Genomic DNA, 13,302 nt, shown 5'->3' with positions numbered 1-13,302 from the left:
AATAGCACAAAATCGGAGATGTAAATCAATACCAACATTTTAGCCGGTATCAAAAATAATGTAGTATAATTTATATTAACATATTTTTAAAAAATTTTCATTTGTATTGAGTTAAAATTTAAAAGTATCGGACGATACTGATATCTGCAAAAAAGTAAAGACATTTTTTGCATAGCGGGATCAATATATATTGCATTTTTAAAAAAAATCATAATGTAGCCTGGCGAGTATTAATGATATCATGTGATTCTTTATTTTTTTTAAAAAATAAAGCTTAAATTGAGCAAAATTATTATTACTTCCTTTTTTTAAATAAAAACATTAACAAATTTTATTAAAAAATTATATATTCGGGTCTTTGTTATCCTCTAGCGAGCTTGTTCACTTTGTCGTAAACGTGAGGCAAGTACCATTTAGGTTCGCCCTCGGTCGCGTTGTCGGCATCGCCGATTTTAGCACGCGTCCTCAATTTGTCGTAAGTCGTGAGATCCATCATTTGACCGAATTCTTGACGCGTCAAATAAACGTCACCGTAAAACATTTCGAAACTAAAAAAATAAGTTTTATAAAAATTACAAATTTGTTCGGTTTATAAATTAAAAAACCCTTCTGCCATCATCTAGGAGCAAAATTTCGAGGCTTACGATAATATTATTTTGGATAATATCTTACACAAATTGAGCGTTTCAATCGCTGGCAAAATTTTACGTGGCCTCGTGCAAATTGGTAAAATTACCGTTTAGCGCTAGCAACCATTTTAAAAAAGACGTAAATAGGTTTGCTTTTTCATAACTTTTTTTTATTCTTCTCTTATGTAATATTATATAAAAATGTTATATAAATAAACTTACTTATATCCTATAAAAGGGAATATTTAGAATATTAAAGAAATAAGAACGCAGACGATAATATAATTTTCGAAGACAAATCCTTTTTTTAAATTAGAACTTATTTAAAATTTAGAATCGACAGACGGATATTAATAAAAAGACAACCTAACTTTAAACAAGGAACGCGTTACGTTTTTTTTATTTAAAAAATTACGGCGAAACATAAACGCTCAATTTGTGCGCACTATTACTCTATAAAATAAATTCAAAATTGGTTGGCTAACAGAAAAAAAACTATGCTTTACATAAAAAAGAAAAAGTTAACTTCATTCATTCATTCTTTATATATTTATTTCTAGCGTAGATCGGTGGTTGGATAAATAAATTTTTTTTAAAAAAAAACATCGTTTCAAAAACAATTGAAATATAGATAAATTTATTGTTGTATAATTATTTATCGTAAAATAAAATAAATGGATATTGGTTAGTAGCTAAATTGTATAAAAACATATAAGATCAATGATAATGTAGCTACAGAAAAAAATATTGCCTAAGTCTAAAGATTTCGATAATATATGTCTAGACCTTTGTTCCTTCTATGAGAAAAATATTCAGACTCGGGTAATATGTTTCTGAATGAAGTATTGAGTTAGCCGTTTTTAAAAATTGGCTCAAAACGAGCTGTTTAACAACACTACAAAATAGAAAACATGCTAATATATGTACTCAATTTAATTCTATATAGATTTTTTATTTATAAAACCTGATCGGTTTAAAGACCTATTCCAACGGTATTTTATAAAAAAAAACATATATTTTTTCCAGTGTTAGAAAAAATATAGTTTTCTGAGTAAAAAAAAGAGAAGGGGGGGGGGGGGGGAGAATGCTTAAATTATTATAAAAAAATTTTTTAATCTTCATTTCCGGGAAGAAAAAAAATGGTTACTAACCCATCATTTTTGATCAAAAGTTTTTCTAATTCGTGCAAGCTATCGACCGGTTTAAACCGCGGTGACTTTGGCATTCCGTACAGTCCTACATCTATATACATCCCCCATTTTTCTTCTTTTAACCCAAAATTTCTAGTACTTGCGAGATTACGAGAATCGATCATCGTGAAATCGGCAAAAGATTCCGCGTTAAGAAGATCCTTCTTTAGCGGAGATTTAGCATCGCCACCTGTGGTTAGTTCCTCGCTTCTTTGATTTTCGTCGTCATTATTCTGGATACTCGGGATCATGTCGAAATTATTTTCGGAGATATCGTGATCGAAGAGGTGTCGAATAGGCGGGTACACCATACCCCTGTTACGGTAATAAAGTTTCATGGGGCACAACCAAATGGGGTATAACTGAATTATATTTTTATTCAAATAAGAAGATTAGCAAAAGAACCCCATATTTGAATTGCCATAATTTATAAATAATTAAATAATGTATATATAAAATATAACTAACTGTTGCATATCAGTAACGATTTTATTTTGTTAATATATTTTTTTAATTGTAGATAATGAAGGTTTAAGGCTATCGTGTGATATATTTTAAAAAAAACTTTTACTTTATATTAATTTTTATAGAAAACGTTATTATATATGATATATATTTACACAATTGATTTACTTTGGATATAAAAAGAGATCTTATATTATAAATTTTATCAGTTAACTTTTCATAATAAAAATTTGTTTTAAATAAAATTCTTATTCCCTACACTACTAATATCCATTCTACAAAGCAATTCCCCTCAACCGACGTCAAATACCCTACTAATTCCTATCAATACCGACGTCCATGACAAGTTAATTTCCCTGCTTGTCATTACTAACCAATCATTGCATTGTCTTCATTTTTCTTTTTACTAAATAATTTTAAGCGTTTAATTATTAATTTTTTAAAATCCTTTAAAGGCTTTAATTATTCTTTGTTTAAAATCCGTGTTATAACATTAAAAATTATTGTCATAACTAATAACAATGATATTAATAGTAACTATTTATTTATTAAAAGGGTTCACACATTGACAGCTGTAGTTGATGTCATTGGCTGTAGAAGACGTCAATGAAATCCATCATATCTAAATTCCTTTCAATGACAGACTTCGATGCATGTACTCATTTTTTAAATACATTTTAATGAATGAATTGTCAGCCCTGATTAGTATTAATGTCATTGTGACCGATACCCTAAAATTCTATGCATCTTACAAGATTGAAAAACTTTTCTAAAAAAAGTCTCCTAGAAAATCGGTTTAGGTAAAAAACATCGACAATGCTAAAGTATATCTATTTTAACGATTTAAATTTATCAGTTATAATAATATATTATTTCTTTGTGTAATTTCTCAAGCAATGTATCGAAATTAGGTATGAAAAAAACTATATTTTTTAGAAAAAAAACAAATATTGTTTTTTTATTGCTATTTAAAACAAAAAAATCTATGAAAAATAATATAATCTTTCATTGTCACGATCAATATATCTCGTTCATTTTGTTAAGCAATGTTTTATTTTAAAAATTTTAACTTTGCAATTTTAATTTCGAGTGTTAAAATTCAGTTTAAATTAATTTTGACACATGTTTTTCGTTTTGTTTTTTTGCATTGTTTTTCCCTGATATTCATATTTGGAGAAAAAACAGTTTTATTGTTTTTTTATCCCTAAATTAATACCTTTACATAGTTGTATCTTAAATAATACAATATTTTTTATTGCTTACGAAAAAATGATATATCAGTTTAAAACGTAGGGTAAAAAAACCGCGAATTTATCGTCGCAAAAGGTCAACATTTCTTCTAAATTCGAAGCTGGAACCAAGATATCTTGGGCGACGTGCAGCTTCTCGTACAATTTTTTCACCCTTTCGGTTTGCGCGAGTTTTAAGAAGGACACCTTTAAGGGTAGCATCCAGCCGAAGAGTACGCGGAAAAATGGGTGATTACCGAATGGAATCATATGCTTTATAGAGGATGACATAAATGAATAAATAAAATTAAATGAAATAAAATAAAGGGAAAAACATTAACTCCTTTAAAAAGAGGGGAAAAAAATTGCAGAGAAATTTTTAAATAAGAAAAAGTTTGTATAATTAACGCGAATTATTCGATATTTGATCCGATTAGTATTTTTTTTGAACACGAATAACAAAAATTTCCGATTCGAATAAAATTATTGGTCAAAATAAGAGCTTTCCTCGAACAAATTATTGGTTAATAGCAGAAATTATTGGCAAATATCAGAAATTATAGGTAAATATCAGAAATTATTGACAAATATCAGAAATTATTGGCAAATATCATAAATTATTGGTAAAAAGCAGAAATTATTGGCAAATATCATAATTTATTGGTAAATAGCAGAAATTATTGGCAAATATCAGAAATTATTGGCAAATATCAGAAATTATTGGTAAATATCAGAAATTATTGGTAAATATCAAAAAATATTGACAAATATCAGAAATTATTGGTAAATATTAGAAATTTCGTATAAGCATTTCAACCCCATGATTCCTTTGTCGAAATTTTTATATTTTTTTTTACTACTTTTCATTCGATTTAGTAATCTTATTTAAAATTTTATTTTCAAATCAAATCCTACAATGGTTTTATTATTCGTACGAATACGAATGAGTCTGCTGAAAAATTTGGATCGAATAAGAATAATGGCATTATTTATATGTATATAACGTTACAGTCATATCGCGTAACCTCTCATTCATAGTTAGGGCGAATTCGCGGCGAATTATACAATACTTGATTTTTGCATTCTCCGTCGGAAATTCCCGCTAACCATGAACGAGGAGTTACCCTGCATTCAAGGTTAGCACGAATTCAGGGCGAAGTTACGAAATATGCTGTATTTTCATATACTTCGCAGCGAATTGGCGCAACCCGTGAAGGCAGGGTAATCATAATCAATCAATCCGCGTAATTGTCTTAATCAAGTTGTATAATATTTTATTTTAAAAAAATTATTTGAAATTTATGGGATAGCTATTTTTACATGTGCTGGAATACATTTCCGAAAATGAAACAAAAATTTGATTATTTAAAAAAAAAAATTTTTAACCCCGCTAAAAAATAAATTAATTTAAAAGTTGGTCCATAAATAGCATAATTAATTGTTCGTAACGTTTTATTTTTGTTACATTTTAATAATCTGATCTTACCCCCCCCCCCCCCCTTCAAGTTATTCAGAAAAGCGCGACATCCACAAGGTAAATATAAAAAAATATTAATAATTTTCTATTTTATAAAGAAAAGAAACGACCTAATAAAAACACGAGGAAGCATGAGATAGATAAAGACAGCTTTCATTTAAAAAAATTTTTAATTAAATTTTAAAAGTGGCCTAAATACGATAAATTATTAAAATAATGCAAAATTAGATCGAATATTAATCAAGCTAACTAAATAATAGGTCGATGGTGTAGATTCAAAAAATATATATACATAAAATGGCGGTCGATAGAGATAAACGGATGCAACAAGTGGCTTCCTATTAATATCATGCGCTTCAAGGGGTAAGGAAGATTAAAGGGATCATCCTTGAAATTGGAAGCAATAAAATGCAAAAGACAAATTCAGCTTCCTTTAGGAAAATAGGCGGTATAGTAACTGACCAAAAATATATGATAATTATTCATTTTTTCAGAAATACAAGAAAAAATTTTAAGGATAAATTTAATATATTTTAAGAATTATTATAAAGCATATAAGATGTAACCATTAGATATATATTAAAAATTAATCATTTACTATTTATTACAATGTTTTAAAATCTTTAGAAAACAAGAACCCAATTCAAAATTTGCAACCGGTTGTAGAACTGACAAAAACAGGTTGTGAAATCGATTCCAATAAGAACGGGTTGTAAAATCGGTTCTAACAAGAAAAGTTTTTGAAATAGGTTCCAATAAGAACGGGTTGTGAAATCAGTTCTGAAACCGGTTTTAATAATAACAGGTTGTAATCCCAGTTCTAATAAAAACAGGGTGTGAAACCGGTTCTAATAAAAACAGTGTGTAGCAAGTTTTTATAATGGCAAAGATCCACAATTTTTAATATAAAAAATTTTAACTTCGATTTCCCAGAATAAGCTTTTGGAGTGCCTGTGATAGTATTGCCTTATAGGCACGTACTCTTCGTGTACGCGCGGCGGGTCTCCCTTGCCTTTCTCGTCCCTACGCAAAAATTCCGCTACGTAAACGTAAAACCAGGGCTTGTAGAACGCTGCCAAAGGGTTGATCTTTGGGGGTGAAAATTTGGTGATATCTCGATTTTTAGAATCGTCGGCGATGGGTGGTAAATCCGACATATTACCTTTTAAAATGACGCAATCCGTCGGAGAATATAGGATGGCCTCGACGAAATCGCATGCTTTGTGGGGGAAAAAAATAAGATAAATAATTTGTTTTATAGATCGTAAGTTGTTAGCAATATCGCATTCAAAAAACGGGTTGGGTCGGGAAAGTTATGCGAAAAATCTTAACTGACCAATTCCTGAGGATCTCTGATGGTGGATGAACTCCTCCAATATATAAAACTATTATTTTATGATACCAACATATGATAACAATTCCACACCACTGTTTCTAGTGGGCTAATATTATCAGGATATTTTTTTTCTTAGCTCTGGAGAGAGAGAGAGAGAGCACTAATCTTTTGAGAAGTAACTTTTACGTTGGCGCACTATTTTCTTCATCTTTATAATTAATATTATAATGTTTATTTTATTTATAAATTAAATTTGGATGAAACTTAATTTATAAATTTTGAAAATTTAACTATATTTTAAGAATAATATTTTTGTTTTATAATATGAAATGGATGAGACATATATGAGTAGTGACAATGACAATATTTTAGAGGATTATTTTGCAAAATATTGCTAAGAGATGATAAAAAATTGATTTTGTTTACCAATAATTAAGGTCATAAAATTAAAATTGCATATAAAAAATGGTGCATATTATATAAATATGATTTATTAGACATTTATTGTTGCTAATATAGAAATACATCTTCATTTATTCACTCATTTTATATTTATTCGATTTTTTGCAATCATTAAGATGATGATGATAATGTTATTAGCTGCCATTACATCCAAATTATAGAGTGAATCGGCCATAAATTAATCTTTCTGGGTCTAGATCTAAATATCAGCTAAATAGATGCACTGAAAAATCAAATAATCTATATCCCAGGAACAATAGAATTGGTTAGCCACAAAAAATAACCACTTCTATAGATACTATCTTTTAAAAGAATAATACAAATACGAAAGAAAATCTATCTACCAAATGCTTTTTTTGCATCAAAAAATAAATACCATGAACATAAATGGCTTTCCTATTTTATAAATATATTTATCAGAGACCTGCAGAGGTACCGTTTGCACTGTTCGGCCCGGCCCGGATTTTTTTTGAAAAATTTTCAGACCTAACCCGGGTATATTTTTTAAAAGAATTAGAATAAGTTACAGGTTCCCTGATATTTATAAAATTAAACACAACTATTCTCGCGTGCTAGTGTTAGACTACTTAGCCAAGCTAAATTTATCATTTAGTTAGTGTTGTTAAACGGCTCGATTTTGAGCCGATTTTTAAAAACGGCTAACTCAATATTTTATCTAGAATAATATTACGCCAAGCCTGAAGATTTTGCTCATAGATGGCACACAATTCGCTAAATCTCGAGGCCCGGAAATATTGAGTTGGCCATTTTTAAAAATGGGCTCAAAACGAGGCGTTTAAGAACACTACATTTAGTCATCGCCGCTAAAGACTTACGGACAAAAATGGTTATAAAAATGTAACGATAAATTAAAACGTTTAAATATTTTTTCCCTTACATAATACAAGTAGCCATTCGGAATAAATCGATAAATTTTGCCTAATGTTTCAATTCCACCCTTTTTAAATTTCATAAATTTTTGAGTGCTAATTTTTAAATATCCGGTATTACCGTGCTATTTTAAAAAAAAATCTTTTGAAATTAAAATGGCGCATATTATTTTTAGCAAAATCAAAAATATTAATGTCTTAGCATATAATCGCGTATTAATTAAAAAAAAGCGAGTTTTACAAGACGTGGCGCATTGTTTAAACAAAATGGCGAGCATTGCCGCCTTTTTTAAAAAATTTCCCGCGAAAATATAGCCTTAGCGCATCTTTTTTTTTAAAGATTAGTGATAAAGGTAGTGCACTACCTTTTGAACGCGGTGAATAGCAACACTATTTTACGCGATAAAAAAAAATCGGCATCAATTGTTTTTAAATTTAAAATAACACATGTTCTAAAAATATTCTCCGTGTATATAAAACAAAAGAAAAATATCCGGCGCCACAACAGTTATAAAGTACCCTCAAAAGTAGCTTCTAGGTTACTCCCCAAGGTACACACTCAATAGCATAATTAAACCTACAATGAGTCAGTAAAATTAATGTATTTAAAAAAAATTTACACAAATCATAACAAGCTTTTTCGAATTGATGACTAATTTCGGTGAAATTGGAATTATTGATGGGAAAATATCGCAAATGAACGTAAGGCTTGGCTGGTACTATCTTGATGTTAGCCGATACCAAAAAACCTAAGGTACCATGGGACCATGGAATATTGTAAAATAGTTCCCTGTTTACATCCTATATTGTGATTAGGGGACAAAAAAAATGATAGCATTTCATTTTCATAAATGAATCTTATAATAATTAAAACAATAATTGATAATTTTAAACAAATTTAACGAGACCTAAACAGGTCATTGGCCTATTTAATAAAATTATTATATACTAAACAAATATCAGGATTTATGGAAAATAAAAACATACTTTAGAACATGTTAAGAGTTCACCAGTGGGACTCACTACTTCGTACATTATACATATATGCTGAAATAAACCATATTTGTGAGAAGATGTTTCAATTCCACAACCATTAATTAATCCACCTTTAAAAAAAATGAAATGGATATAATGGGAATTAGTGATTTGCATCGGGCCTAATTCAAGCCCGGCCCGGCCCGATTGCCGGCCCGAACCCGAAATTTTTTAAAAAAGTTTTGCCGCCTCGGCCCGAACTCGAAATTTTTTTAAAAAAAATTACCGACCCGGTCAGGCCCGAATTTATTTAAATATAGAAATTAATTTTTATAATTACTCAAAATAAAAGACATTGTCGTTTAGTTTCAATTAATAAAATCAAATATTTTTTATTTTACATAAAAATACAATATAAAATTGATAAATTTAAGATATATTTAAAAAAATTTCCAAGGTCCGACCCGACACGAATTTTTTTAAAAAATATTAGGCCTGGCCCGGCCCGAACCCGATTATTTTAAATAAAATTAGGCCCGAGGACCGGACTCGGGTTGGGTACGGGCTGGGTCTAATTTTGCAGATCTCTAATGGGAATACGGAACCTCTAATTTTTTAAAAATTTACCAAAGGCAATTTTTTTTTAAAATTTTTTAACCCGAATTAATATGATATGCATTCTATCATGTACACTACCGGCCATAAATGATTGCCCCATTTTCTTAACATTTTTCTTCAAATAAGACAAATAACACACAATATGAGGTTTATCAAATATATTTATAAGTTTACATATTATTGCATAAAATTATAAAAAATAAAAGACATAGCAATTAATTGAGATCAAATTTTTTGGTCTCATCAAATATGACCACCTTTATTCTTAATAATCTGCACAAATTTTTGGTATTCTTTCGATTAGGTTTTTTAAATATTCGGAAGTGATATTGTTCCATTCTCTCTGTAATACTTCCCAAAGGTGCGAATGAGAGGTTAGAGGGTCGCGCTTGTCGATCAAGGTGATCCCATAAAAGTTCGATTTGATTGAGATCGGAAGCTGGGATGGCCAAGTCATCAACTCGAGAATACCGTGTTGTAGATTTTGTAAATAATCTTTTGGGTCATTATCTTGTTGAAATAAAAAGTTATTCCCGATCAAACGCTTTCCTGATGAAATCACTTGATCCTCAATGATTTGCCGGTATCCCTCCTTGTTTAGGATTCCTTTGATTTTGACAATGTCGCCGGACACCAAATCACCCCCATACCATAACAGCCCCTCCCCCATTGACTGTAGGAATTATGCAGTGATCGCTCATTCTCTCTCCAGCTGAGCGGCGGATATATTGCCTTCTTTTAGAACTGAAAATTTCGAATTTTGACTCATCACACCATAAGACTGGTACCAGTTGGCACATATCCAAAATTAATGTTTTCGTGCCCAGTCTAATCGCTTGAGTTAATTTTTATTGCTCAAGAATGGCTTTTTGACCACTGCCCTACATAAAGTTAAAGCTCCTAAGGCGCCTTTTCACAGTTGTGACACTTATAGGGTTTTCCCGAGTCAGATTAATTTCCACAGCTATCACTGTGGCCACAAGGTGTCGATTGCGTTTACTTATCCTTGCTATATACCTATCATCGCTTAAAGTCGTTTTGCAGGGTCTTCCAGGCCTCTTTGGATTTGATATTGTATTATTGTTGCGTATTTTTTCAAGTATACAATCGACTGTTCGTTGAGCTAGGGTTAATTCTCTGTCAATTCGGTGATTACTTTTACCACTTAGTAAATTAATTATTTTGCATTTAGTTGGATTAGAAATTTATTTTCTTTTAATCATTTTGGTTGAATGTTCGTTAAAATTTATAAAGACTAAATATACAAATTTTTTTTTAAATAATTAAAAATTTAATAAGCAGATTAGAATGTGATTAATGACTTTCTTCCAAAAAACAATGGGCAAATTAAAATTGTTGCTGAAAAAAACTAATTAACCCTATTTTACCAAATTGCTCATTTTTGACATGTTGTTTTCAAAGGCTAAAATTTCATAGAAAAATTTATAAAAATTCTGAGTTTTTTATTTCTAAATATGGCCAGTAGTGTATATATAGAGTACCTAACCTATCCTATAAATTTCAGACAATTTTTGCCATAAATATATGTGTAATATTTAATTTAAATAGAAAAACCCATATAAAAATCAAATAAATTAAGAGTAGGTCTTAAGTTCATGGCAAAAAAGTTAAAAATTTATTATATGGGTGATCTCTATACATGCTAAGAGAGATATTAAAATCAGTAAATTATTTAAATTGAGATACCAAATTCTCCCAGATTCAATATACTAATGTGACATATATATTATTTAAAGTATTTAACTTATAGATCTAGTGTTGTTTTTATTTGTTTATTATTATCAGGCGCATAACAAATGGGGGGGGGGGGTATGAGCCCTATAACAAATTCCCCTTCTTTGTTCTCATAAATGTCATTTTACATCAATACAAATATTTCCCTTATAATCCCCCTCCCCTACTACCTCTTCAGCACAAGTATTTACAATATATTATAAAAAATTATTTGAAGAAAAGATAAGTAAAAGCCAATAATTTTTTAAAAGATAAAAAAAAATGATGGCCCAAAATTATTTTGTATACTTATGTCTAACCTATTGTCAAATCATCTAATTCAGGTAAAACTGGTAAGGTCCAATTTAAAGGCAATAAAGTAGAAGTAATCTGCCCCATTGTCACCATTGGTTCGACTTTTATATATTGTTTATCTGTGTTTATCTTTATAAAAATATATATTTGATATTAAAAGTAAAAATACATCTAATATATCATAGAGATCAATTTTAATTTTATGAAATTTGGATTTATATTTTGCATTATGTGGTGACATATTTTGCCACCCAGGCCTGCTTGTACACATTGGAACACCAAGATCCATTTTATTAAAAAATCTAATCTAGAAAAATATATTTAAACATGTTTAACCTTTATATATACTTGTTTGATGATATCTTGAACTTTTTTCCCATGTTCTTCTGGACAACTTCTTAAAGCAAATCTTATCCAGTTTCGTATATTAAAATAAAGGGTATATATGTAAGAAAGAGGAAGGACTATTAAGCATATTGCTAAGCATCGTATAAATGTAATAATATGAGAATATTTAATTCCAAATATAAAACATAAAGTTATTATCGAAGTCAAAATCGCATTAAAAAGAATCCACATGTTTTTAAAGGAGAGAGTTCTTTAATAACATATGAAATAGTTCAAGAGTTAAACGATGGCCGTTGTAAAAAATTACTATTAAAAAAATATAATTTAATATATAGATCAAAATTTAATATTTCTACATTAAAATATAAATATATATAATAATGAATTTTTATATATTAATCAATCGATATTTTTTCAATCTTAGAATATTAATATTTTTACAAACAGTATTTTATGAAATTATATTTATCAAACCAAAAACATATTTAGTTTGCCTTTTTAATTGTTTTTTAAAATTTAGCGTATAATTAATGATTCTTAATTAAAAAGGAAACACCATATGTCAATGATAAAATAGCCTTGTTCTAGAATATTTATTTCGTTTCATCATGATTATTTATGATTCATTTCATTATTTGTTGAATATGTTGGTCGATGTTATTTTTATTATTTATTTTGGCAATTGATTTATTTTATATTATATCTATTTATATTTAAATTAATAGGTGAAAATTTTATATTAACATTTTTATTTATACATCAATTTGTATTAGTTATTTTTTTTATTATTGTTTAAAAAAAGGATATATAGAGATAAAAAAATGTAATTGAGGTTAAAAAATAAAAATATAATATTATATCATATAATAAAATTTAATTATGATTTAAAAATAAAATGATAATAATAAATGTGGATATTAAATCAATTTCAACATTATTTAAAATTAAAATAATAATTTATGAATTTATTAATGTTATCCAATGATATAAAAGAAACGCGAAGTGGGCTAGTTTAACAATATTGGTTAAAATATATTAAAGTAGCTATTATAAGTATCGGCAGGCAACATAACAGTGTTATATTTTTTTAATTATCAGCAACGTTATATTTAGAGATATCATTTTCGAGTAGTCTATTTATTTAGCTACTTGACAAAAATAAAATTTTTACTAAATATATTTAAAGGAATTAAATTTGTTCAAATAATTTATCAATTATTTAACATCAATATCATACTCCATTATATTTACTTAGTTTCCACTATTAGAGCATTATTCAAAATATTATACTCATCTATTAAATTCAGTAATTCTTTTAAGAAGCTATTTAGATTAGAAAAGGATGTTATTAGGAAACGTTTTCACCAGATTAAAATTTTCTGAGGCATGTTCCCTTACAAGTTAATACAAAATGAATAATATATTTATTTCTAATAGATGCCTTAACCAATTCTAATTAATTTTGGCCCGTCATTCTATCTATTCTCGATTTATAATCATGTTTTTTTAACTGTACCATTTATGCAACGTTGACCACTTAAGGGTTCAAAAAAGAATTTTTCTAAAGAAAATTAGGCACAATATTTTATAATATATTTTTGTTTATATTCTTAAACAAAAATACTTTATCATAA

The 13,302-nt window shown here is 28.4% G+C and overlaps 1 protein-coding gene across 1 annotated transcript; it reads right to left on the bottom strand.

Moving 5' to 3' along the window:
- Positions 1-250: 250 nt before the first annotated feature.
- Positions 251-11,908, bottom strand: LOC135927990 (delta(24)-sterol reductase-like). Its single transcript, XM_065464285.1, has 9 exons — positions 11,669-11,908; positions 11,490-11,627; positions 11,326-11,449; positions 8,666-8,784; positions 8,299-8,479; positions 5,911-6,209; positions 3,589-3,786; positions 1,781-2,181; positions 251-548 (listed from the first exon to the last, which is right to left on the bottom strand). The coding sequence occupies exons 1-9, from the start codon at positions 11,897-11,899 to the stop codon at positions 362-364; spliced, it is 1,878 nt and encodes a 625-aa protein (XP_065320357.1). The 5' UTR covers positions 11,900-11,908; the 3' UTR covers positions 251-361.
- Positions 11,909-13,302: the final 1,394 nt, after the last annotated feature.

Source organism: Gordionus sp. m RMFG-2023, chromosome 4 (assembly GCF_954871325.1).
Source record: "Gordionus sp. m RMFG-2023 chromosome 4, tfGorSpeb1-WG-v2, whole genome shotgun sequence".
Lineage (NCBI taxonomy): Eukaryota > Metazoa > Nematomorpha > Gordioida > Chordodea > Parachordodidae > Gordionus > Gordionus sp. m RMFG-2023.
Note: the sequence above shows the minus strand (reverse complement) of the source record. Positions and strands in the feature narration are given on the sequence as shown.

Excerpts from the sequence above, each read along its gene's own strand:
- LOC135927990 (XM_065464285.1), bottom strand. The coding sequence starts at position 11,899 with ATGTGGATTCTTTTTAATGCGATTTTGACTTCGATAATAACTTTATGT. Across the intron at positions 11,450-11,489 it reads ATCTCTATGATATATTAGAT|ATAAACACAGATAAACAATA; the intron begins GTATTTTTACTT and ends ATTTTTATAAAG. Across the intron at positions 6,210-8,298 it reads AAAAGCTTGTTATGATTTGT|CATGCGATTTCGTCGAGGCC; the intron begins GTAAATTTTTTT and ends TCCCCCACAAAG.